This window comes from Macrosteles quadrilineatus, unplaced genomic scaffold (assembly GCF_028750875.1).
Source record: "Macrosteles quadrilineatus isolate MER2022 unplaced genomic scaffold, UCM_ALF_1.0 Scaffold_1__1_contigs__length_201487025, whole genome shotgun sequence".
NCBI lineage: Eukaryota > Metazoa > Arthropoda > Insecta > Hemiptera > Cicadellidae > Macrosteles > Macrosteles quadrilineatus.
In genome coordinates, this window is record NW_026542594.1 from 102,830,660 (window position 1) to 102,858,121 (window position 27,462).

Genomic DNA, 27,462 nt, shown 5'->3' on the forward strand with positions numbered 1-27,462 from the left:
TGTTTTCATAAAAACAATGTTTGTTTACTTGTTACTTTTGTTATAAATGTTTGACAATAAAAGATTCTTCATTCATATATTTTATTCTATTTTAAATGTAATAACGTTACATAATGGCGCTGCACGGACATGAGGAATATGACAATGACGACACATCATCTACATTAACAGTGGAACAACCTACTACACATAGTTTAACTCATTTCAAGTTCGAGAAGTTTGATGCTACCAAAGAAACATGGAAGTACTACTACCAAAGGTTTGAGTTGGAAATAATTGTTTGTGGATTACAACACAATCAAGAAGCTAAAAGAATTTTACTTCTGAAATGGGTTGGTGCTGAACATTATAGAATTGTGGTTGATAACTTTTATCCAACACCTATTTTAACAGTAGACTACGAGGAAATTGTTGAGTTTATTTCGAATTTCTATAAACCAAAAACATCCTATTTGGCCGAAAGACTAAAATTTGGAAAAATCGTGAAGAACAAAGATCAATCTATACGCATATTTGTAAACAATTTGAGAGCTGGTGCAACGGAATGTGAGTTTAAAGATACACTTGACGAAAGACTGCGAGACCAGTTCTTATTGGGCTTAAATGATCCTAAAATGCAAGAAGAGCTCATCAGAAAACATCCTGAGGAAAAAGCAAGACTTGTCGACATCGTTAAAGACGCCTACCTCATGGAAATGGCACATTCTCAACAACAACAAATAGAAACACTTGGGACATTTTCATGTGACGCACAGGTAAATAAGGTAGGGGCTACACGAACTACTAACAAAAGGGACAGTACTAGAATCAACTTGAATCCTGAGTCACAGTGTTTGAGGTGTGGGTTAGCAAAACATAAAACAGGTGAGTATTGCAAGTTGCAAGGCAATGAATATTCAATGTAGAGCTTGTGGGAAAATGGGGCATTTTGAACGAGTTTGTCTGAACTCCAATAATGTCGTCATTGAGAAAAATCTTTCAAGACGTTATGTCAAACAAATTGATAAGTTTGCTGGAATGAGTGACTATAGTGGAAATGTAGACTTTTTCCATCAAAATAATGACGGATGTCCTGACATATCTGATGAGCTAGGAGCTGAGCTTCCCGGTTTGGTAAAGAACATAAGTCAAATTAATAATGTAGAGAAATTTTGTTACGTTGTTCATTTAACAATAAATAGGGTTCCAATAACGATGGAATATGACACTGCTGCTGCAAGAACTATAATTAGTAAATCTACGTGAAAACAAATTGGTGAACCGGCACTGACTCCTACGGAGGAGCTGGGTGCTTATCCGTCATTTAGGATACCTATGCTCGGCGAGACTAAGGTCGCTGTTTCGTTAGGTTCAACTACTTTGCAATTAAGTGTTGCTGTCACTGACAGTGTTTCAGGGACACCTTTGTTTGGTAAAGATTGGATTGTAGCATTTAATCTAGATCCTAACTGTGAACATGTATGTAAGCAAAATTCTTATAGCGTCAATCATATTAACACGGACATTATAGACAAAGAGGGGGAGAAACGTAAGATATATAAAGAATTCAAATACATAATTACCAATAACCTAGGAACAGTGAAAAATTTCAAAGCTAAGGTTATAGTAGCTAATGATGTACAATTGCCAATACACAAACCGAGACCTGTTCCGTTCGCATTACACAGTGCAACTAGCAAGGAACTAGATCGTTTAGTGTCCTCAGGGGTCTTAGAACCTGTGGATCCGGCTACGACTCCGATCCTTTGTGCTTCTCCTTTAGTTGTTGTACCGAAGTCTAATGGTGAGGTACGATTATGTGCAGATTTCAAGGTATCAATCAACCCTCATTTAATCGATGACGAATACTGCATCCCTACGTTTGAAGAAACAGTGCTTAAGTTGAATGGTTCAAAATTCTTTTCAGTTATTGATTTGAAGGATGCGTATCTACAGATTCCAGTGGACGAAGAATCAAAAAAATATCTAGTGGTAGCGACACATAAAGGACATTTTACCTTCAATTGATTACCTTTTGGCATTAAGACTGCACCTAAGATTTTTCAAAAGCTGATGGACCAATTATTAGTTGGTACCGATGATTGTGCGTGGTATTTTGACGACATATGTGTGGGCGGTAGAAGTGGACCAGAACACATTGATAGGCTCAAAACAGTTTTAAATATATTGAGGAGAGCAGGACTATGCACGCGTGAAGATAAACTAAAGCTTTTCAAACAAAGTGTGACTTATCTTGGGCACAAAATTAGTGCTCTGGGTATTCAGCCTGTTGAAGATCGTGTAGAAGCTATCAAGAAACAACCCCCACCAAAGAACGTTTCTGAGCTTAGATCATTTCTTGGATCTGTGAATTACTATTCAAGATTTATTCCAAATTTGCAATCTCTTTGTTTTCCTTTACACAGTCTTTTGCACAAGAACTCAACTTGGGCCTGGAATAGTGACTGTGAGGACGCATTCAACCATATTAAGAGCAACATTTCAAACAATATGGTACTTGTACATTATGATCCTAAACTTCCACTTATCCTTGCAACAGATGCTTGCAATATTGGATTAGGAGCAGTTCTCCTTCATCGTTGTCCTGATGGCAGTCAGAAACCAATTGCAGCCGCTTCAAGAACATTAAATTCAGCAGAACAGAACTATTCTTCTATAGATAAGGAAGCACTGGCCATTATCTTTGGTGTTGAGAAATTCTACAAATATCTCTATGGTAGACATTTCACTCTTTTGTGTGATCATAAACCACTTGAACGAATCTTTGGGGCAAAGCAGCCTATACCTAAACATGCCGCTTCCAGACTTGCAAGATGGGCTATTATCCTCAGTGGATACGACTACGATATAAACTACAGGGCTGGAAAAGATAATGTTCTGGCAGATTGTCTAAGTAGATTACCTTTAGAAGGAGGAACAAATATTGATACGTATCAGACGCTTGGTGAAGTAAACCAAGTAAGATCTATGAGAATTGAAGATTTGCCACTTACAAAACGTGCGATTCAAGATAACACTCACAGAGATGATGAACTGAAACACATTATATCCTATTGTGTCAGGCATAGTTGGGAAAGTTAGTCAAAAATTCTAACTAGTTAGAAGTTATAAGTTAGTCCCGTAAAAAGTAACTGATAGAAGTTATAAGTTAGTTAGTTTAAAAAGTAACTGATGAGCCGACCCCTCGCACCGCCCCCAGACGAACAACCATTGGAAACGTGCCCCCCATAGTGACAGTGCGAGTGGCCGCCCCACATCCCTAACAAAAGTGAAAGACCGTGGGTGAATATCAAAAACAAAAACAAAATTGTGAACAAATGCCTATAATATCTCAAAAACAACAAAGTAACAATAATCAACAATCAAATTTACCCATCCAAAGAATTTCTTTTAAATAAACTCTTTTCTCAAAAAAATTAAATAAATAAGAATTTTAAGTTTACCCTTCTAAACCTTACATAACTGGTACCAGTAGCAAAAATTAGGCCTAACAGTGAAATAAATTAAAAGATGGTAACTGTAAAAATTTTTATGGAATCTTACTCTTTAAATAAATAAATAAATAACTTTCAAATTAATAAATAACAATTAGCTTAAAAATAAATAACAATAATAAATAATTTGGGGGCCCCTTTTAATATCAAGTCCTTCGAAAAATGTTTATAACAATAAAACTTGCGTTCTGATGGCACAATAACTCCTTTGGTGGTAGGCGGTGGTGGCTTGAAGAGGTAGTGTGTCCTACTGGTCCCAGGAGCAGGGTGACTGGCAGCCCGAAGAGGGAGAAGGTGGAAGGTCTCCCCGGGCGGCCCTCTCCGGAAGCAGCAGGAAAAAGCCTCCCATCTGGGACCCTTTGAACAGATTCCAGGCCTAACTAATAAAAGTTCATTTCTTAGGCTTCATATGACTGCAGTGTTAGGCCTATCCAGGTTTTCAAGCAATAAATTCAAAAACAATTTCCGCACCACTCATTCACTGACCAAAACTATTGAAGAAGTAATTTGTTAAATAATATATATATATATATTTTTTTTATATAGGCTTTCCTTTGTAAAACAGTCTTTAAAATTAGAAAATGTAAAATGACTAGAAATAATTTAATTCAGTTCAATAGAGCTCTAAAACATAACAATAAATAGACTTTTAAATTTTACAAACTTTAACAACACATTCTTACAGACATTTTTTCATAAAAATTTAAGTTGACAATAAAAAATATGAATTTAGGGTCCAGAAGGGTAATATACACTAGTAAAACACAAAACAATTACATAAATACTACAATAAATACTTCAAAAAACAGTTTACACAAAAAATTAAAAATTCTTTGGCTGGAGGTGCATTTTCAGGTAAAACCGGTAATAACTCCGGTTATTACCAACCAAATTTGCTCAAATTGCTTTTAAAAGTTGTGGCACAAGTGCCCGCAGCTTTTAAAAGACAAACCCATGCCTACCAACTAGCCTGAGGCCAGGTAGGGGGTCAGTTACCTACGGTCACTCAGAATACAGAATTGCGCTAAACTAAAACTTGAATAACTCGGTCATTTATTATCCAAACTTAATGAAAATTGCAGGGGACATGTAAGAGTACTAAAACTAACTAATTATGACCGAGCTTGGCCCCCAGGAGGCGCCATTACTTAACTAAAAAAAAATTAGGCTGAGTGACATGGCCTACATTACAAATAACAAAAAAAAACACTATTACAGGGGACAAAGGGACAAAAATTTACATTAAACAAGTTGTAGGCCACAATAACAAAACAAAATTTGAGCACAAACTAGGCCTTAGGCCTAATAAAGTTAACAGGGACAAAGAACAAACGGACCATAGCCCGCACAAAAGTGAGTTTCAAAGTGAGTTTTCTTGGGTGATATCTGGCCTAGAGTCTCGGGGAAAGCTTTGAAAACTTGACAACAAAGAAAACTACAAAACTAACCAGAAAAACTTGTGGTCTGACCACACAAAACTTGGCCAAAGGCCCAACAAAACTCTGTTCAATTCCAGCCTCAGAAATGGGTCTAGCGCCTTGAAAAACAAGTAATTGGTAACTAAAAGTAATACCAATGCACAGAAGGTGCTTAATACTTGTTTTTCACTAGCCAAAACCCACTCAAAGTCTGCACAACATGTGGCCGAAAGCCAAAACTAAATCAGAAACTTTCTAACCTAAACAAATCAAAATATCAATCAACTTACTCATCTGACGACTGGCAATCCGTTTAATTACATGTTACAAGAAATTGGTTAGTATGAAGCACAGTAAAAATGTGACTAGATGTTAACTGATATAAAAATAACATTACAAACACAAAACTTGACATGAAACGATGACAGTCGCTGTTCTTCTGGCAAAAATGTGCTCGACAGCGGAAAAATTGCCCCGGGGTCTGCAGGACTGCTGCCAGACCCAAACCGATTGAGTTCCGGCGCAAAGCCAGTACTCGCACTATAAAAAAAACTGAGGCGTGACATTGGTGGGACGCTTGGTGGACATGTCACGGCTCACTGATAGAAGTTATTAGTTAGTTGAAAAACTAACTGATAGAAAATAAAGTTAGTTTTAGTAGAAATTAGTTGTTTGTTGGGCAGTTGTTTTAAAGTATTTTTTAATGTCACATCTTGGTTACTAATATATACTATAATATGAGTAAAGATTGCACAAGATATGATTTAAAAAATGGCTCCTACGATTTCCTCCAATTTCAATGCTATTGAAAATTGCTTGTATAATACATTTGCATTGTATGATGTCTTACTAACCAAAGGGATAATTACGACTGTTCAAAAACATTAAGTGTTTTACTGCAAAACAATATACACTGACATTGAACTAAAAATCTAAAGGAAAGGCCAAGGAGATTTGTATTTTTCGACGATGCACCGCACAAATTGATGCGTTATTACACCATCCCGTAATTATAGTTGCAACGTTCCACGATCCCAGTGACTTAATGCAATAACGGTCGTCAGATAACAGATGTTATGTATCATGAGTTTTATATTGATTGAAGCTCATTGTGGACATTTTATAGATTGATCGTCCAAATTAAAAAGTTTTGTAGACTAAATTGAGGATAAGTGGATGTCTAACAAAAACGAATTGACTTTACTACTTAATTAATCGTAGTAAGACTGAAAATATTTGTAGGCTTATAAGCTCTATTTTTTACCTCTTGAACAAATCAAACACCTCGAGCACGATCGGTCCCCTGGTACTTGTGTTTTAATAAAACATTGTCACATTTTACATTACTACAACATAAACAAATGACCTAAAACTTGTCAGATAATGAACATCAACTAAAGACAATGTTTTGACACTTGAGATGATATATCAATCACCAAACAAACATTTCCCCTTCCCACCCATCAGTTCTTGGGGTGTTGATAATGGCCGTCACTACCCTTCCACAGGCCCACTGCATTCCAAAGCAACTGGACTTTGACTTTCTCTTGCCCCACCCCCCGCGTTGTTTGTCTACAAGGGCACTGACCTCTCACGGCCGCACGCAACCCTCACTGATCACGTGAAATAAATAACCAGTATTTGAGATGCTTCCGCATAATTGGGAAAGTTAGTTGAAAATTCTAACTAGTTAGAAGTTATTAGTTAGTCCCGTAAAAAGTAACTGATAGAAGTTATTAGTTAGTTAATTTAAAAACAAACGAATAAAATAGAAGTTAGCCAAAAAAACTAATGAATAGTGCTATTCGATAGAATTTCTATTCGTTATTCCCAAGTATGGTGTCAGGGGATGGCCCGATCGAAGTTCAATTCCGGACAATTTGAAGATATTCTATGACAAGAGACATGAACTATCTTATGAAGAGGGGATTTTATTGTGGCAAGAAAGAATATTAATTCCCAAGTCCCTTAGAGGAGACGTTCTTAGTTATCTCCACGTTTCACACCCAGGAATAGTTGCCATGCGCTCTTTGGCGAAGTTGTATGTGTACTGGCCAAAAATAGATGATGACATTGAAAACTTGGTGAAAACTTGTACAAGATGCCAAACATTCAGGAAAAATGATGTGGAAACGCCACTCAATTCATGGAATATACCGGAAAATGCTTGGGAAAGATTACATATTGATTTCAAAGGACCTTTTGACGGATACATGTGGTTAGTGGTAATAGACGCATATTCTCGATGGTTGGAAATATTTCCAATGAAAAACGCTACAAGCAACACTGTGATAAGACGACTTCGTGAACTTTTCTGTAGATATGGACTTGTGAAACAAATTGTTACTGACAATGGAAATCAGTTTGTCTCAGAAGAATTTAGAGAGTTTTGCCGCAATAATAACGTGATTCACATCAGAACCACTCCTTACCACAGTCGTTCCAATGGTTGTGTTGAACGAGTAATTCAGACGTTTCAAAACAAGTATCTCATGATTGACATAAATGATCACGAACAAAGACTCCATACACTTTTGTTCTCATACAGGACAACTCCACATTCATCGACTGGACGGACACCAGCTGAACTTTTCCTGAAAAGAAACCCAAGAACTTTGATTGACACCCTAAGACCGGACGTGAAGGAAAAGATGAAACAGTCGTCAGAACGCCAAAAGTTTTATCATGATATCCACTCTAAACGTAAAGACTTTAATGCAGGTGATAAAGTTTGGGTGAAACGGAATCCAAATGAAAATTGGAGAGAAGGGGTAGTGTTAAGGAAAACAGCACCATTGTCATACAGAGTGAACATTGATGACAAAGAACACAGGCAGCATGCCGACCATTTAAGAACACGTCAACAAATACAGCCTGCACAACAATCTGTAACACAACAAACTTCAACACGCCAACAAATACGGCCTTTACAACTATCTTTTCAACAACAACTAACTTCACCTTCATCTGGTACTACAAACCAGAGAAAATCAAGTCGGAATATAAGAAAGCCAATGTATTACCATAATGAATATTAGTCCTCCAGGCATTTAAAGAAGGAAGGGGGAAATGTTATGTATGCTGAAATACTGTTCTGTAATTTAATTCAATCAGATGTTTTCATAAAAACAATGTTTGTTTACTTGTTACTTTTGTTATAAATGTTTGACAATAAAAGATTCTTCATTCATATATTTTATTCTATTTTAAATGTAATAATAAATTTTAATAATGTCAAACTAGACAACTGAACTTTGAATTCACAACAGATATTCGATACATTTTGGGTAATGACAATATCGTTGCAGATACCTTGTCCCGAATAGAGTCCATTACATTTCCTTGCCCTGTAGTCTATAAAACTCTGGCGGACAGTCAAAAAGACGATCCTGAGTTGTTGGATCTAAAGCAAAATTCTAGCTTGAAAATAGTTAAAGTTCAACTTCCAAATTCATCTACAGAGCTATACTGTGATGTATCTCCAAAATTTACTCGCCCTTACATCCCTTTTCCTTATAGAAAATCAATATTCTCCGCTATACATTCTCTGTCCCACCCGGGAGTAAGAAGCACAACTAAGTTGGTGACTCAAAGGTTTATATGGCCAAATATAAAAAGAGATTGTAAGCTGTGGACTCAAACTTGCGTGGACTGTCAAAAAACAAAAACCCAACGACATACTAAATCACCTCTTACAAACTTCCTCATTCCGGATCAACGGTTTAAGTCAATCAACATTGACATCGTGGGCCCATTGCCTTTGTGCAAAGGATTTCGATCGGTTCTCTCGTTGGTTAGAAGCTGTTCCTATTGAAGATCAATCTGCTGATACTGTGGCTAAGGCATTGGTAAACACTTGGTTTTCTCGTTTTGGTATACCTTCTCAAATAACTACTGACCAAGGAAGACAGTTTAAAAGTCAACTTTCTCAATCCCTAGGAAAGTACTTTGGATTTAAACATGCTAGTACCTCAGCTTATCATCCTCAATTAAATGGATTAATTGATAGACAACAGAAGACAATGAAAACAGCACTAAAATGTCATCTTCTGCAACATAAATCATGGGTATGCGTACAGCACTAAAAGACGACTTACAATGCTCTGCTGCTGAACTGGTTTATGGATCACCTCTAACACTCCCTGGTGTTTTCTTTAATGAAGATACAAGCAAATGCATTAGTCAGCAAGAGTTTATGCTCAACCTTAAAAGTGTGATTAGAAAACTACAACCAAGACAAACTTTTACTCATGGTTCGCCTAAGACTTTTGTTCCACAAGAACTATTTACTGTTTCTCATGTGTTTCTCCGGCAAGATATGTTGTTTGGTTCACTTAACCCTAATTTTTCAGGATCCCACAAGGTGTTGACTAGAAATCCTACTAATATTATAAATGAGAAAGTTTGGATGTATGGATGTTTGGATGTATGGATGTATGTTTGTGACAAGTGAACGCGAAAAATACTGGTCGGATTGGGCTGAAATTTGGCATGATGATAGCTCACATTCCTGATTAACATATAGGCATATTCTTATTTCAAAAATCCTTTCGGGCTCCGCCCCAGTGGCTCTGGAGTTTCCCATGTTAACCTAATGAGAAATGGAATTATTGAATCTTAACAGCTGTTTCAATTAAACAAGTTGGTTCTGTTCTATGATGTTCAATAGCATTAAAGTTACAAGGATTACCAACAGGGTGCAGCACTATTATTTCTTTTACATTTATGACAACAGCTAATTTGCAACCAAAAGGTGAGTGAGCGTAGCGAACGAACTTCAACCTGGAGGCGAGTTAGCGTAGCGAACGAGCTAACCTGAAGGCAAGTGAGCGCAGCGAACGAGCTCCAACCTAAAGGTGAGTGAGCGTGGCGAAAAAAACTTCAACCAGGACGTGATTGAGCCATGCGAACGAGATAATCTTGAAAATTAAGAAGTTAAACGGGGCAAAGCCCGTGGGTTACAGCTAGTGAAAAATGTTTTGAAATTGAAGTGAACGGAAAAAAAACAAAAGTTTCAATTGACCGTTTGAAACCAGCGTTTCTTCTTGAAGACTACATTCCCGAAAAAGGCAAAGAAGAAAGAAAAATCTCAAGACAATCCAACAATAAAAATAAGTCGATCCCTACAGCAGGCAAACCGCACAAGGTTCAAAGATTGAGATTTGTTTGTGTGGTAAATAATTCCTCACTTAAAGTGAGGGACTCATTCTAGGGGGGAGTGTGTAGTGTCTACTCTTCCTTATGGTCTTTACCACCATATTAAAAGACAGTTGTTTTAACTAAATATTTAACATATGTTGGTTTTATTATTATTAATTTTTGATTTGTAAACAGTTCAGTTTTTACATTGATTTTAATACAACTATTGATTTTTATCATTTACTTTAATACGTACATAGTAAAATACTAGATGGTCTAATACATTTTTTGAGCAGTCATTGAAATATTTAGTTTGTTTTAGTGCAATATAATTTGTTATAACTAACATCTGTTTGAATAAAAAAATATTCCAAAGAACTATGAGGTTAGTTAATTTACTCTGTGATTTTGTCATTGATTATGGGAAATAAGTAAGATTCTATAACCATTGCTGTATACGAATCGAAGCTCACGAATCTTTAAAAGAAAGCTTATGAAAATTATTACACTTCTCGACTGTTTGAGGAAAGGTTGGGAAAATAGCAATAATCACATGTTTTAATTAATCTAATCTTGGCTGCTTTTTCTTAACTACAAATTTTTAAATGCTTAAACTATGCTTGAATTAGTCATAGACACACTATATACACTATACAGTTTTAATGTACTACTCGATTCCCATACGTAGGACGGGCCAACAGCGCGTCTAGGGTTAAGTTTGGTCAATGGAATGTCTTTACTTTACACTAATTTTGTTAAACCTTTACAAAAGGAGCATAAACTTAGAAAAATAACTGGGTCGGGGTGCTAATTTAGCGTTTTTGACCAAGAACTAAGCTTATCTCCAAACACATTTATTTGCCGTCTTTATATTTGACAAAAACAATTTCCCATATTTCAATCAGGGAAGCCTTTTTATCGGACGCGTTGCAGAAAGTCAACAGTGCCGGATGGTCAAATAATTTATACTTGTGCCGATAGGTCAAAAACTACAATGTTTGCAGTGTCTGTAGATCAAAAATCCCAGTAAGTCAAATAATACAGTCCGTGCTAAAAACTTAGTCTATGTTAAAGCGATTGACACATTGGGAATTTGACCTAATGCAACAGCAGTTTTAATATGACGAAATACGATAAAATATAAGTTCAGTTTGGCTGAGTCAACAGTGCCGGAAGGTCAAAAGTATATTCTGTTAAAAACAACGATAGTCCTCTGGACGCATGACTTCAATAATTTCGTGTTTTGGTGCACTTAAAGTTGTGCTAAAATTTTTAAAATTGGCACAGGGCTTCTTGGTTAGTCCTACTTGATGACTGTTTTGTTGGAACTTCAAACTATTTACCGATCTAATTAATACAAATTTATATGTATGGTGAAATAGTTTTAAATCGTGATTTGTAACATGAAAAAGTTAGCATGCGAGAATCTTTTTTATTTTTTGGTTAGAGAGGTTTTGTCTGTGGCAAAGTTGTAGCCAAAAGTTTGATGCGTAAAATATAATTTTTGGAATTTTTTAAAATCAGTGGTTTAATAAATAACTTGGGTTAAAGAGGAAGGGAAATTTAGCATGGAAAGAAACTATATTGTATGATGCGCCTGCTGAGTGGACGTTTACTTTACAGTTCTAAGGACAAGAAAAAGATGAATATACAAATCATCAGTACATTCATATTATTTAAAAAAACCATCTTTCTGTATTCCCAGCTTACATTTTTCACTTAAATTCATGAGAATACATCATATACAGGGTGTTTAAAAAAGGAGGGGACTTATTTTACCTATTGATTCCTTGGGTCAAAATAAACAGAAAATAAAAAAAAACATTTTTTCCAAAATCGCTTCTTAACCAGATATCCGCCATTTTTTATTGACCTTCAACATCGAGCTTCATAATTATTTTTACCTACAATTATCGTTACAAAAGTTATATTGAGATTCACATTTGCATTGATTCAAGCGTTTATCTATAACCTATGTAACCTATGTTACACGTTAATAATTGTTATAATAAATCGGAAGGTGATCAAATACGAGGATTAAGCTGTCGAGTTTTAGCTAAAATTGCTGTGCTTCCTAGTCGTCCTTGTTGATCTTGACAAGATCTAACTATGTGCTATGTAGCGGCATTTCGAACACATCATGAATTCCACAATTATTCAAGGAATCTAGTTTATGTGGATTATATGTAAATTTTGTTAACGAGTATGGTTTTCATTCAAACTAATTCATAACTTTTTTATAGAAACTAATATTAAAAATTCTTTAGGCAATCACATAAAAAATATCAACTAAGACACTATTACTTACAAAGCTGTATGTATTACCATGTAAACACATAAACTTTGTTGGCATTAAAACACGTGGTTCTGTCCTTAAAACCCCACAAAGTCCATATACTAACTATAAAAAATATATAGAGGAAAGGACCATGCTGCTCCGCAGCATTGAAATGAATACCATATCCGAGAAGTGATAAAATTTATGATTTTTGATTGAGTAATACAGAATCTTGAACAAATCTAAATCAAACGGTCAAAGCTCAAGTTAAAGTGTAAGTAAGTCAAGTAAGTCAAAGCCTATAATTTGCTGATAATTTTGAGTCTAAAACATACAAAAACCTAAACAATACTGAAGCTATTGATTTTTAATCATAGAAAACCCTTATAAGATATAATTTTCATGTTGATTCTCTACATTGTGTTTGCTTGAAACTCGTGTGAAATATAAAAGCTTTAATGAAAGCCAGTATGTCACTGAAGGTTCTTAGACCAAAATATAAAATAGGATTGTATTACTATATATGGTGAACTACATCATTGAGGTAAGAATTCTAAAATAAACGGTAACAGCATTCTGACACATACTTTCTCCCATAAGTTTATCAACAACCTTTATCATATTGTGTAAGCGGTGAGAGTAAGTATACGGAATTGGGATTAGTATAATCTTGTTCAGAATTTAAAGGACTACATACAAAATTGTTATCAAAGTCGTTTGGGCCAATTTTGTGAAAATCCGATTTTTACGTTATTTTATGGGTTTTTTATGGGAAAATAACATAATTTACAATAACTTTTGAACCGTAATTTTTACAGAAATGGGATTTGTACCATTTTGTTTAGAATAAAAAGGACTATAATATACTAAATTTTTATCAAAATCGTTCCGGCCGTTTTTGGGAAAATCCTATTTTTCCGTTATTTTATGGGGTTTTATGGGAAAATTCCCATAAAAAATCATTTTTTTTTTTAATGAAAAAACTATCAAAACTTTAAGGACCATAACATACTATGTTAAATAAAAACCGGATCTTTTTTCTAAAATCCTATTTTTCGTTATTTTACGGGGTTTTTATGGGAAAATAACATAATTTACCATAACTTTTGAACCGCAATTTTTAGAGAAATGGAACTTGTACCATTTTGTTCAGAATTTAAAGGGCTACAACATACTAAATTTTTATCAAAATCGTTCGGGCCATTTTTGAGAAAATTCGATTTTTCCGGTTTTTTATGGGTTTTTATGGGAAAATCCCCATTGAAAATCAAAATTTCAAAAAAATGAAAAAAACGCCTGGAGATACCATGGATTAGAAGCTACATACCAAATTTCATCGAAATCGGACCACATGTGTAGTCCCTAGCTCTGTACACATCCAGACACACAGACACACACACAGACACACACACACACAGACATCACTTCGAAAACCACTTTTTTGGGTCCAGGGGGGCCCAAAACGAATATATCCACTCAAAACTCAAACTCGAAAGTTTTGACGAAAACAATACTTTCTCCATATACTGTGGTATAGGGGGAGAAAGTAATAAATCAAATTTATGTTTTTTGGTCGAGTAATACAGCAGATAAATATATGCTGATACTTGATGTCGGCATTCATGAAAATCGGTCGGGTGAACGTAAAAATAGTGAGAAATTCCGCCGATTTTTAAGCTTTTTGGAGGTGATCCGGAAGGTTGCCGAGGTCGAAAATTTGGATTTACCATCTCGGTACCATTACAAAGAACATAAAAAAAGAAACCTACTACCCCATTTCATGCAAGGTAAATTGCGTTAGGTTACTGGATGAATAGCTACGTTGACTTCGTCGTTACACATGTTAAAACTATAGAACTATAGTTAAAACTATAGTAGAATACCAGTACAATTATTTTTTATTTTTTCTTATTTTTGCTTGAAACCAAATGCTGAATCATGCTTGCACCTCCCGCAGACTGGAGAACAAATAAACAAAACGCTTCAAGCAAATCGTTGTGCAACATTTTGGTTCAGGTGAAATGCTGGATCAGTGTGCGCCCAGCCATTCACTAAGGAAATAAGAGTGTGTTTCCCTTGTCTGTGGCCCAGCCTAACAAGGGCAAGTGTGAGTTCGGAACGACATCCGACCTTACATTAGTATTTAGTAGAGTGAAAGTCTGAGCTATAGAAGACCAGTGCAGCGAGGTGTCGGAAGGGCAGCAGTTTGTGATGTTCAACTCCCACACGAATCCATACATTCCCTTAGGGTTGGTAGCAATGTCCAAAACCGGTTTTGGGGGCGGCTCGTTCAGCGCACCACTGGCGAAATATGGAACTACGGGGACTGTTGGCTAAACACAGAAGTTGTACAGCTGAGTAGCCACGGAGGTATAAAGCCCACTTAAACCAATGTGCTGAAAAAAATTGTCCGGTTTAAAGAGATGTCATTTCCGCCGAGTGTAGTCCGGTTAAACCGATGTTTGGTTAAAAGGTGTCCGGATAAGAGGGAGTATACTGTAAGACTAAAATTGTTTTAAAATTACATTTTCTACCGGAATACATCATAAATTACAGGGTGTTCCATAAAAAAATCAAATTTGGGGGCGATTTTGGAAAAATGGCGGCTAAAATATTTGTTTCGACTACAATTTTTAAATAAAAAATCCAAGGCACTTAGTATTTAACTGTTTTTGATATCTCTTATAGTTTTTGAATAAAACAGCTGGCACGCTTACATTGAAAATTTGTCTCATGCCGAAACTTTACAACTTTATCCATTATTATTATCTTTTAAACGGTAAGGTTTATGAAAAAAAACAAAACACGATAGTAAAATACAGGGTGTTCCATAAGAAAAATCTAAGTTCGCCATATTGGAAAATGGCGGCTCAAATATTTTTTTTTAACTTTACTAAAATTGTTAAAACAAAAAATCCGAGGCACCTACCGTTTAACTTTTTTAATAGGTATCTCTTGTAGTTTTCAAATCAAACAACTGGCACACTTATATCAATCACTCTGTATATATGCACATACATAAAATAAAGGCTACATTGTCAAGGCTCTTATTGTATTTCATTTAATTTAAACTCCTGCAAATGTGTTTTTACTGAAAATAACACAAACAAATAATAATATTCTATATTTGTCCCTTCTATCACTAGCCACTACTAACTTGGCATAATGGAAACTAGTTGCTCTAAAGCAACAATGTGGATTCTGTAAATACGGTATATGCACAGATATTTGGTAGATAATTGTAATTCGAAGGCTGATGACAAATTTTATGCCATAAATAAGCAAAATTAAAGTTTGTTAATATAATTTATTAATTTTTCTTTAAATATTATCCTACAATAACCAATATCCTAAATTATGTGGTGTTTCTGAAGCTGATGTGTTTTTTCTTTTGAACTAAACTTTACTTTCAGGTTTGGCTACTTCACTACCAAAAGAATATCCTTGATTATCGAGAAATTTACTGTGAAAACTTTAACAACATGAAGGTAAGTTTTCCTAAATGTATTCTATTAAATTCAGTACCGGTTTTATATATCTTTATCTACCAATATATGTATACCTTATGCATCGACAGGTCACTATAAAACAATTGCTGATATGTTCAGATAAGACAGATAAGATACGTCTATAATCAACACTTAAACCCCTAAGCCTATTTTTTATTTCTCCTTTAATTATTTGTTAAGGTTATGTCCTTTTATGTATTTTATCATACATTTATTACATCATGATATGTGTATATTTAACCAAAATAAAAGCCAAAAAAGATAAATCGGTGTTTTTCTTCTTTAAACTAATGTAAAAAGAATCAAGACAGCTGGTGTTGTGTGCAATACCTATTTAATTCAATAATTCCCTTAACTTTCACCCAAGTTGGTCACTGTTATTTGAGGTTGGCCCTACACACCAGCTAAGCCACACATTATTAAGCTAAGCTTAATACGGATTTTGCACATGTACGTACATGATTTGATTCAAACTCGCGCATGTAGAAAGACATCTGTTGTCAGTGCAACGCCTTAGCCAACTGAGCTACCATGCCACCGTTTCTGGACACAAGTGCCGCTATAAGCACACTAGTGCTCACAGGGTTAAAGTGCTAAATCGTAATAACTATGGGTGAAAAATCAAGTAAATTCATTACCAGTAATTTAGGGAAAAAATATTTCCGCTACACTACTGTGAAATGACATGTTTTCGTTGCATGTTTATCACCTGCGAAAATCTATCATTACATTGTTTACTACGGCAAAAGAATATTTACCATGCAAAAGTTATGTTTACTTACTATCTTTTTTGGATTTTGCCGACGTAAACAAACAAATATTCATTTGTTGTTATTGTTTTATCAACTGTTCCAATTTTCAACAACCAAAGTAAACATATACTTTAAATTTAAGGCATAACCTACCAAATTTGATAAGTTTTGTAATGAAGAAAATAATTATTATTTGTAGTGTAGCGAAAAGTAACTTTCAAAACATAGATGAAAGTGGTCCATTCATATTCTTGACCATTTAAAGTGCTCGATAAACCTCATACTTCAAACATGGTTTTAAATATGTAATGACTCACTTTCTACTCTTGTTATGAAATATACTATTTCATCACTCTGATTACGAAAATACCTAATTCCCCAACATCTGAGCTTGAAAATATATGATTTTGTCTGTCCTTATATTTTATATTTATATCTATCTATATCTATAAAATAGGAACTACATGGGGTCGCCGGAATTTTATCCCCCTGGAATTTTACCCCCTAGTCAAAGCTGACGTCACTATGACGTAGTAACCTGAGCACTCAAAAGTTTGTTCGCGTGCGGAATTTTGCCCCCGCGGATTTGGAAGTCTAATGAAAATAGACAGAGCGTGATTAATTTGATTATCAATAAAAACCGGAGTTTTACCCCCGTCCATATAACTAGCGTTTATACAACTGAAGATGTACGGGCCGGATTTTTACCCCCGGAATTTTACCCCCAGAATTTTACCCCCTGGCCGGATATATAAATTATTAAGAATGATTTATTTTCTTATTTCTGTTTTTATTCAATTTTAAACATTTTATTATTAAGTAGCCTATTATTATTTATTTATTTTGTAATCTTAACTTAGTAAACATAATTTGCTGTTTAATTTTGATGTTCGGGATTTACGTTTGGGGCCAACTGTTGGTTAATAAGTATGAAAAATAAACTGAGTAGCTCATTTAAATAACAATAGGGTGAACATGTCTTAAACGATTTCTTTGTACCACCGTGAAAAACAATGTATTTCGTTTCTGTTGTACAATTACACAAAACAAAAACATTGTTTTACCGTGGTTGTATAATAAATTGTTAAAGAAATCTTCGAAACAATTACCATTCAGATGTTTGTTTGTATGTCATAATGAACCAACAGTTGGCTTCAAATATTGAATCCTGATACTCGAATCTCAAAATTAAAATTTAAAACCTGTTCGATTAGTTGTTACAAATAAATTGAGAAAGGCTACTAAATAATAACATGTTTACTTTTAAATTAAAATTGAATGAAGATAATTAACTATTCTCACTAATTTATATATCCGACCAGGGGGTAAAATTCCGGGGGTAAAAATCTGGGATGTAAAATTCCGGGGGTAAAATTCCGGGGGTAAAAATCCGGGTGTAAAAATCCGGCCCGTACAATCTAGGTTTTTATAATTCGATGTGGTCTGATTAAATTCAGAACCGTGAAAATATAGGTTGATTCCACGTTCAATCCATCGAAATGATGTCGCAATACTCAAAAGTTCCCGGCCGGAATTTTACCCCCTGGTTTGTGACGTCACGATTGCCCAGGGGGTAAAATTCCAGGGGGATAAAAATCCGCTACCCCATATATGTATGTGCCTTATTGACTCCGAAACCGCTCGACAGATTGTAATGGAACTTTCAGGCCTTATTAAGCATTATTCAAGAATGGTTTGTATGAAGTTTGGAGCAGATCCATCATAAGGGCTCCGCCCCAGAGGGTTTTTTAAGGAGTCCAATGTCAGGCTTTTGGAACTACAATGTTTACAAATAAATATAATTTAAAAGCAGATGCTTACTTTCACCAACTGTTGGTTTGAATAATTACAACATTCTGTATTAGCATTGACTATACACATAATAGACTTCCCAAGTACCTAATAGAAAATTTTAAAGCCAAAAATTGTGGTGCAATCTATTGAGATGGTCACCAGCTAATGACAATATTCTGTGTTAAGTGATAAATCAATCAGCTGTTTGCTATGACACTGCATTGATTTTAATTAATATTTAACCCAATACACTAGTAACATCTGGTGAGATGGCTCATCTATTTTCTTTGCTTCAAATTTTAACATTACATGGGAAGTCTATTCTGTGTATAGTCAATGGTATTAGTCATGATTTGGAATAGTACCACAATATTTCCACAGAATGCAGCACATAAAACTATTTTACTTTTAGATAAGTCCAAATATATTAAATCCCAATCGCAGCACACCTGTGCACTCAACAACTTTTAAATTCTCCCCTACTGTATTAAATATGTAAACATTAAAAGTAAAAACCGTTATCAAAGTAAAAACTTATATGTTCATACACCTAATAAATGTATAAAGATATAGATTGTAAAGAACAATATTATCTTTAATATATGATTTATACTATGTTTACTTTATTGCAATATTTTCAGGTGGTTGACTTGGAACAGTCTAAAGTCTGTGTGTATCCACGAGATTGGACGGACTATATTTACTACATCATAGCTCTGGAGATATTGCTTTTTGTCCTACTTTTTGTCAAGGTATCATCTTATCAACCTAAAGCTGTTAGCATAAAACTAACAGACACACAGTCCTATGTATAGGTATTAAGTTTCAGAAAATAACCACAAAATTGAAGGAGTTTTAAAAGCTAATACAACTAATAGCCTTATCTTTCAATTACTGAAATTTATAATCATTGTCTAAGAGTTGTTAAAGAAATTGATTAGTTTGTTTGTAACCATAAATCCCAAGAAATCTAAATACTCATCTTTAATGCTCATACATTAAAATCTGTCAACTAATCTGGGAACAAGCTCTGATTAAATTAAGTAAAACCATTACTTGACATATATGGCCAAGGAAAAACATGTAATTCTAAATTTCAGTTGTATGGGTCTTAGCAGTAGATATTGTGTTTAGCTTCCAAACTAACCAAGGCCCGGTTAGATCACATGCAACCATCAGTTCCACCCTCCAATTCATAAAACTAACATTTTAAATCCTTACCTTTTAGGATTAACAAAAATTATAAAATACTGGTTATTTATTTATTTATCTCCTTGTAAGCTGAAAATTCAATAATTTTCCTCCTAATTTTAATCCTACTGAAATTTTTAGTACTAGTAGAAGTTAACAAGTTAACCATTTAAACTTGTCTTTAAATGGTTTGAGAAAAATCCATATACTTTTGTTATTTAATATACTTTGTGAAAAGGTATTATTATATACTTATTTCAGGTATTCTATGACTATTGGGTGTTCAAAACTACAGGTTATCTGCCATGGCCTGCTTCCAAGATGCCTCGACTTCCTTGTGATTGGTTCTTTGAATTGTGAAAGTTCATGTTTTAAGCTTTGAGCTGTGTATTTACATGGTACCCTCTCAATCACGGAAACCTTAAAACTGCAAATTTTGTGGTCAAACATAAGAAATAGGGATGGGGTGATTAATACAATTTTCAATCATATTCATCTGATTGCGGTAACATTGTGGATTTTGGACCTCACAAACCTTGCAGCCTCAGTGATTTCCTTAATATCTTGTAAATCCAATCCTGAAATCTTAAAAATCTGCCAGAAAAGGAAAAAAATAATTTCAAGTTTTGAGTGGGTACTCTGATTCAATTTCAACAGCAGAAAACTAGATTGCTAGTAATGTTTGTTCTCATACAACCAATTTTGCTGTAATAGGTTAGCAATGTAGCATGTACAATCTTTTTAGGTTCTCATCTTTCTCCGGTAAAATGGTTTTGAAATCTATAAAAAAAACAGCTTCCAAAACAATAAATAAATGGATCAATAGGCCTACCCAGTTCTCCCTAAATATGACCAAGCTACAAATTATGCATTTTTAATTATAATCCAAAATTTAACGGAAACGGGGCTGTACATACTCACTGTCTGTTGATGGGTCTTTCCTATATCTAACTGATAGAGCATAGATGACATGACGACTTATATTCTTGATACTTAAGTAAATCAATGCCTATTGACAATATAATTCTGTGATCTAGTGATTCACACTGTAGATCCATCTGTCTACAGTAGAAGATATGAGAACAGTTTTATTATAGGGAATTTCCGTTCACCAAAGGCCATATGGTACTATTATTTGTTTTCATAGGAGGCAAAATCATCAAAATTTTATGATAATAAAGACAAATAGTCTGGAAAAACAGAGAGCACAGGAGATTAATTTGTGTTATCGAATTACTGAGTTAAGTTTATATCCAACATCAAATACAGTTAAATGGGTTTAGTCAACAGTTCAAAATGAAATGAAATAGTAAAGTAAAGAACTAAAAATAAAAGTACATTCTAGGGTTACTGAGAATCGGTGTTATCTACATATTATAAACATAAACAGAACCCAAAGTATTAAATTTGATAATCCTAGTGATACATACGTAAATCTGTTTTTAAATACTTGTACATAGTTTAAGGTTTATATTTTGTTTTGACTGTTCAAATTGTCAAATCATCTTTAGATTTTAGCGAATTTCCCTCTAAGGAAGTAGCTATTACCGTAGGTGGCATGGTAAGACCTAGGCCCGGGACCGATTTACTTTTTCATTTTGATGTCCCCAGAGGCCAAAAACAGCATTCGTAAAATTTTTTATATATATATATATATATATATAGATTTAAATAAAAAAAAAGAATATAAAAAAGGGTACTCATGTTATTTTACATATTATTTATTAATATATATATATGTGTCCGTGAACGCGATAACTTAAATAATTTTTGTCCGTTTTTGATGAAATTTGGTGTAACCCTTTCAGTGCTATGAAACGATATATCGTTGTTTTAAAAAAACCCTAAGGGATATAGAGAGGAAGGTTATTTAAAAAAAAAAATAGCAAAACGGCCATTGGTGACCTGCATGTTCATAGGATACACTACCAACCACTTAGCTAAAAGATTCGCCCAATCCGATGATTTCGATGTGTATGTCTAAACCAAGGATTATGAACACCTCACTATGCCCCAGTGGTTGTAGTATATCGCTACAAACACACAGGTCACCAATTATTTGCCACACAGGACGGGATTCGAACCCGAGCAGACGAATGCCACTGGCCAAGTGACACACGCCCTAGCCTTCTCGGCTATCTGTGCTTGAAGACTGGGGAGTCAAAAACCCGTATTTAAGCTGTCGCCACCGATTGCGAACAGATGGCGCTGCAGATGGTTGTTCAATGCGTTACTAGGTAGCAGCACCAGTTAGTCACGGACTATTTAGATGCAATCTTTTAGTTTTAGTAGTAGTAAATGTGTTCCTGAGACTTTGCTGCAAAACATTAGTTTCCCTAAAATGGCTATATTAGGATAACCTCGTCCAAATAAATCAAGGTTAAATTCAATATTACATTGTAAACTATATGTCTTTTGATTTTATGAGATTTTGGTTTCAAATAATGCTATCAGAACATAAAAATTTATAGGAAAGCCAGGAAAATTACAACAAAAACTAAGTTTCATTTAATGTTTACTACAAATACCGGGATTTATCTTTCTTATATATTTTCTTATTGTGTTATTATTCAAAATTAGCCTAATTAATAAAATAGTGACAACATGACAGTTAAAATTCAACAACAGGTAATGGAATTAAAAGGCAAACAAAAAAGTCTTACAAAATATGAATTATTGGCCTAGCACTGAAAGGGTTAAAGGTGTAAGGCAAGATAAACTTGAATGAGTTCGCGAACCAGCATGATCGGACCATGGGAACGGGGTTTTACGGGGTGTTTTATGGGGTAAAAATTGGTTTTTCTAATTTTTGACCCTCAAAACACAAAATTTCCCAATTTCTCTCTAGACCTTTTTAAAGAGCTTAAAAAACAAATAATTTAGTATGCAAAAGTGTTTTTGTACGGTTATTGGTAACGGAGAAAATTCCAAAAATTGAAAATTAAAAATTCCTATGTTATTCTTATGGAGAATATTGTAAAATGTTGTAGTTTGCTTGTAAATGGATATATTTTGATCAAACTTGGCAATTTTATTCATTTTATACTAAGCTATTAATATTTTACTAAAAAACGCACTTTGTTAGATCCCTTGTAGCAGCAAACCTAGGTACTCGTTAAACCTAATGTTATTTAAATAGATTTAATTGAAAATCATTTCAGACAAATGGAAATTCGCTTAGTCGGCAGGTTTGCTGCGGCAGGGGTATTATAGCTCATTATTGTTATTCTTTAATTAGCACAAAATATAAATTTAATATTTTGTTTTTACTTTTTAATAAACAACCTTAATTTAGGTTTTTAACTGTAATTATTGTTAAGTTTGTAATTTTTTTATTTTTTTATTATTATTTTACAGTTTTTCCTGTAAGTGTTATATCTAGTCCTGTACAGGTAGGATGTTGAATATATTTCTTTGATTTGTAGTTTAAGTAGGGTTTTGTTAATGGGTGCTTGGTGTTAGTGTCAAAGTGTGTTGAGGTTAATTTAATGTTTTAATAGTGTGTACTTCTAAGACCTAATGCATTGATTACCGGGAAGTGTCTATATTGAAACCATCAGTGAGATTTCCTGCTTTCGGGACGTGGTAACCACAAAACATAAAAAAAATCTTCATTGAAATTTAATCTCAAACAAATTTTTTATATGCAGTTCTAAATTGAAAGCCTTGTTATAATATGGTTGGATGGTTACATACCGGTATTTAAAAACCAATGAAACAATTAACTTATCTTTAGAATCAATTGCTCACAATGATTAGACTGTTATTTTCTGTAGTCTTCTAAAATGTTTTCTTTTAGGATTTTAATAATTGATGGGATTTTATAAATTAAAGTCTGCCAAATTAATTAAAGTCAAGATTAGCCCAATATAACTAAGCAGTTTATTTGAAAACAGTGGTTTGAGAGTTTTTAATGTTACTGATGTTAATTATAATAGTTATGTCAAAACTGTGTTTATTTATTTACGTTCTTTATAAGCCTGAATTAATTTGAAAAACAATCCCAGGCTTGTGCCCAGCATCCATTGGCGTAACCGATTTTTTCGGACCCCCCTGCAAACTTATTTTTCCGGCCCCCCTCTTACGAGTTATTTTTAGACCACCAATACAACATAATCAAACATCCTCCCTTCTCTTCCCTGCCTTTTTTAGGCCTCCGATACAATGATCAAACAGTTGTTTTATCATAAATTGAGTAGTAAATAAATTATGGGTAATGTTTTCTAAAAGGACATGTTAAGTATTTCAGTCATGGTTTGATGAATTAATTGTGAGGTAAAATAACAAATAGGCTAACACACAAAGTCAGTAGAGTAGCAAAATATGTATTTCAACTTAAAACAAACCCAATTAAATATTATAGGGAACAACTAAAATGTAAAATAATTATTTCCTTATAGAAAATTGTAAAAAAAATTAATTTTTTACCGTACTAATTAATAATTAGTAAATTTTGAAAAATTAATAACTTCTTGGACTTAATTAGCTTAACTTACAATTTATAAAAAACTTGATTGATGTTTGAATACCAAAATTACTCATTATAACTAAAACCAAGTAAAACAATAATTTTTTAACCACTGCTATTCAAAATGTTCTTCTTCACTTGAATTTGCTCACGGAATTTTGTGAAGCAAATGCTTTTATGACCTCTTTAAAATCAATCACTGTTGCTGCTTCACTCTTAGCCCACTAAGCCTTTCTTGAGACATGGTACTTCGAAGATAGTGTTTAATCAACTTTAACCACGAAAATTACATTTCAGTTGATGAGACAGTCAGCTATGTTAAAAAAAATTAATGCTGTGCATAGTCCTACCATCTGGGACGCTGCAAGCAACAGAATAGTATTCAATTCACAAAAGTTCACAAATTCTTTTTACTGATTTCTTTGTTAAGATTCCTGCTTTCAAGGTCCTTCGAAAAGTGATCATTTAGTGAGGAAATCCTCGTTATATTCAGCAGCTAGTTCTGTTGATTTAACAATTAAATGTTTGTCTGTAGATAACGATAAAAACTTCGAGGTGAGACCAGAAAATATACATTGTTCATCCCCTCAAATATTTAAGTCATTTGATTTATTGCAGTGTCTAAAGTTCCATGATATACAACTGTTTTTAAATGAAGGTCAAGATCCTATAGGCGTTCGTCCTCTGCTAGTTCATCGAAATGTTTTAAAATTTTGTTAACCTTAAATGTTCAATTTGTTAACTTAGTTCATCACCACTGAATAGGCCTAACAAAATTAAGCGATGAAAACATATTAATAACTTTAATGTTATTACTTCTATAATACAATTATTATCAATTATAAATTTCAATAAGAATGAATTCCAATTTTTCGGCTCCACTCATCTTGCGGGCCTCTCTGCTCGCCGGTTTCTGCTCGCCGTTTCCCGCTCACCGGTAGGCGGGCCTCCTGCCCTCCCGTTACGCCACTGCTAGCATCCTAAGACAAAAAAAAAACGTTTTATATGTTAATGTTACACCTGTCCTCAAGCCCACTGTACCATGGGTGAGACTTGTAATATTATGTAGAAGGCTGTGATATATTACTTGTGCCTTGTCATAGTCTGTGCTGCTCTGCTTTAACTGTTCATATTTAGTTAGATACATTTAGATTATTGTTAAACTATCGGTTTGTTAATTTCTTCAGAAACATTTAGATTTCCAGTGTTGTTAATATTTTATTTGAATCAAGAGTATATGTCTCAAATATTTATGTATCATGTATTTTGATATAAATAATAAAGTTTTAAATACATTGTCCAAAATCCTTCTACAACCCGACATGTGGTAGTAACTACTTTTCCTTCTCCAAGACTAATTGAAAAAAACCCGAATTTTTTGTTATATGTATACAGGGTGTTCAAAAAAGGTGATATTTTAATAGGTTAATTTATGTAGAGATTCCTTAGGTCAAAATAAAGAGAAAATAAAAAAAATCTTTCCAAAATAGCTTTTTTAACCAGATATTTTTTATTTGTATATTGTTGTACATTTTGTATTTTTAAAATACACATTTTTATCTCAACATTTTTTCAACCGATTATTATGAAACTTGGGTATGTATGTTTAGGTATAAGATACCCATGTTAGAAAGAAAATTTATCTTGATTAAACTTAAAATTTTAAAATGGTAGCCATTTTAATCTTTTAAACTTAAATTACTAAAAATGGTTGATTTTATGAAAAAAATGTCAAGAACACTTTCATTTAGCACTAGCTGTTACCATAGACTAAGCAACACAAGTAGACTCCTCATCCCATTGTAAATTTTGAAGCTTGTTTTTTGTGTCTAGTTTATTTAAGTCTACACTGACAGCTTAATTTTGTTTCTATTATTTTAGGGTTATTTTCATGATTTGTGCTTTACTATTTGGTTATCAGTTATTGTTTATGATTAGGCCGTTTTATTCGGCTAAACGAGGTTTTAAATGACTGAAATAAGAAGAAATAAAATGTAAATGAAACATAACCTCCACAGTTGGACTTACAGAACTAACAATAAAATTGGCTTCAGCTGTTCCATAAGGATGACAAATCCACTAAGGGAGTATGTTTTACATCAATGCTGTTACCCACGGGCTTCACCCCGTTTGACTTCATAAGTATTAATGAAACTATTTGTTTGTAAACTTAAGCTTAAATACAGTAATACAAACAAATAATCGCTCCTGATTTTAATAAGTTAATACATTGAAAGAATAACAAATTAATAAGCACAGCTGAGGTATTTTTTACATTGGGTACCGGTAGAAAGTTCCCTTTAGAAAGGAATTGCGACCTTAAAGGGCAATTTATGAAATAATGGATAGATTTGCACAAGGTTTCTTGCATGAAGAAAATTTTAAGTATATGGTTTAAGGTGGTGTGACTTTTAGTTTTCTCAAAAGTTCATGGGTACTTTGGGATTTATATATGGACTAGCTGCTGTACCCGTGCTTCGCATTGGAAGATAAATCATCAGATATGAGAAACTTTGACCTATTAAAACATCTTAACATCAGTTAAAACTATCTTATAAAATAATGTAAGCATATCAAAATAGAATTGATTTAAATTTAATATCATATAATGAAATAGGAAACATTTAACAATATCTAAAACTAACTAAAAAATAGTGCTAGTCATCTGATTATCTTAAGTATGTATGTAGTATGGTTATGTACCCATATTTTGTACGTTATGACAATAAATAATGCAATCAAACCGATAACAAAATAATTACATATTGGTGCTCGGTTGAAACTTTTATCTTGTAGTATCACCTCAATGGAAAGTGTCGTTTGAAGTTTGATTATGTGGAATGATGACTTTCCAGAGTGATTTTATATCATTTATATAAAAAAAAATTGGTTGATTGAGCACAATAAAGAAAATAAATTAAAAAATACATTTTAAACCATAAATCTGTACCCAAAGAGGTTTAGTAATTATAAGTGCATGCTAAATGAATAAAGTTGACCAAGCTATGAGAAAAAATTGGAACACAAAGAAATATTTACATCTGGCAATTTTTTTAACAGTAGGTAATAGAACAAATGATAAATACCTAACGACAAATAATAAATAACGGTGGGTAATGACAAATAGAAAGAAAACACTGGAACAGTTACGATCTGACCCTTGTTAACGAAGGGCTTCTTCGTAAACAACGTTGGCCGTTCGACCATCGGGAATGGAGGAATAAATTTCTTGATGATCACACTCTACAACATGCAACATAGAGCTGTCTGTGAGAAAAACATCCTCATCTATAATTCAACGCCAGCTGTCGACAGTGTCTGACCCTGAGCTTTGTTGATGGTCATAGCAAAGCATACAGTGACGGAAAACTGTAGGCGCTTTAAGGTAGGCGACTGTAATCGATAGTTGCTGGGGATTA

At 33.8% G+C, this 27,462-nt stretch overlaps 1 protein-coding gene and 1 long non-coding RNA gene across 3 annotated transcripts in view; one reads left to right on the forward strand and one right to left on the reverse strand.

The window, feature by feature from the left end:
• The window catches only part of LOC129001177 (protein halfway), a 145,130-nt gene extending 119,782 nt beyond the window's left edge, over window positions 1–25,348 (forward strand). For both annotated transcript variants that reach the window (XM_054428426.1, XM_054428500.1), the window contains 3 exons: window positions 15,743–15,817; window positions 19,026–19,136; window positions 19,837–25,348. In XM_054428426.1, coding sequence (XP_054284401.1) covers window positions 15,743–15,817; window positions 19,026–19,136; window positions 19,837–19,935 — 285 coding nt within the window. In that variant the 3' untranslated portion in view covers window positions 19,936–25,348. The remainder of the gene's footprint in view (window positions 1–15,742; window positions 15,818–19,025; window positions 19,137–19,836) is intronic.
• On the reverse strand, window positions 3,308–5,469 carry LOC129001320 (uncharacterized). Its single transcript, XR_008491413.1, has 2 exons — window positions 5,203–5,469; window positions 3,308–3,851 (listed from the first exon to the last, which is right to left on the reverse strand). It is a non-coding gene; the product is annotated as an uncharacterized LOC129001320 (long non-coding RNA).
• Window positions 25,349–27,462: the final 2,114 nt, after the last annotated feature.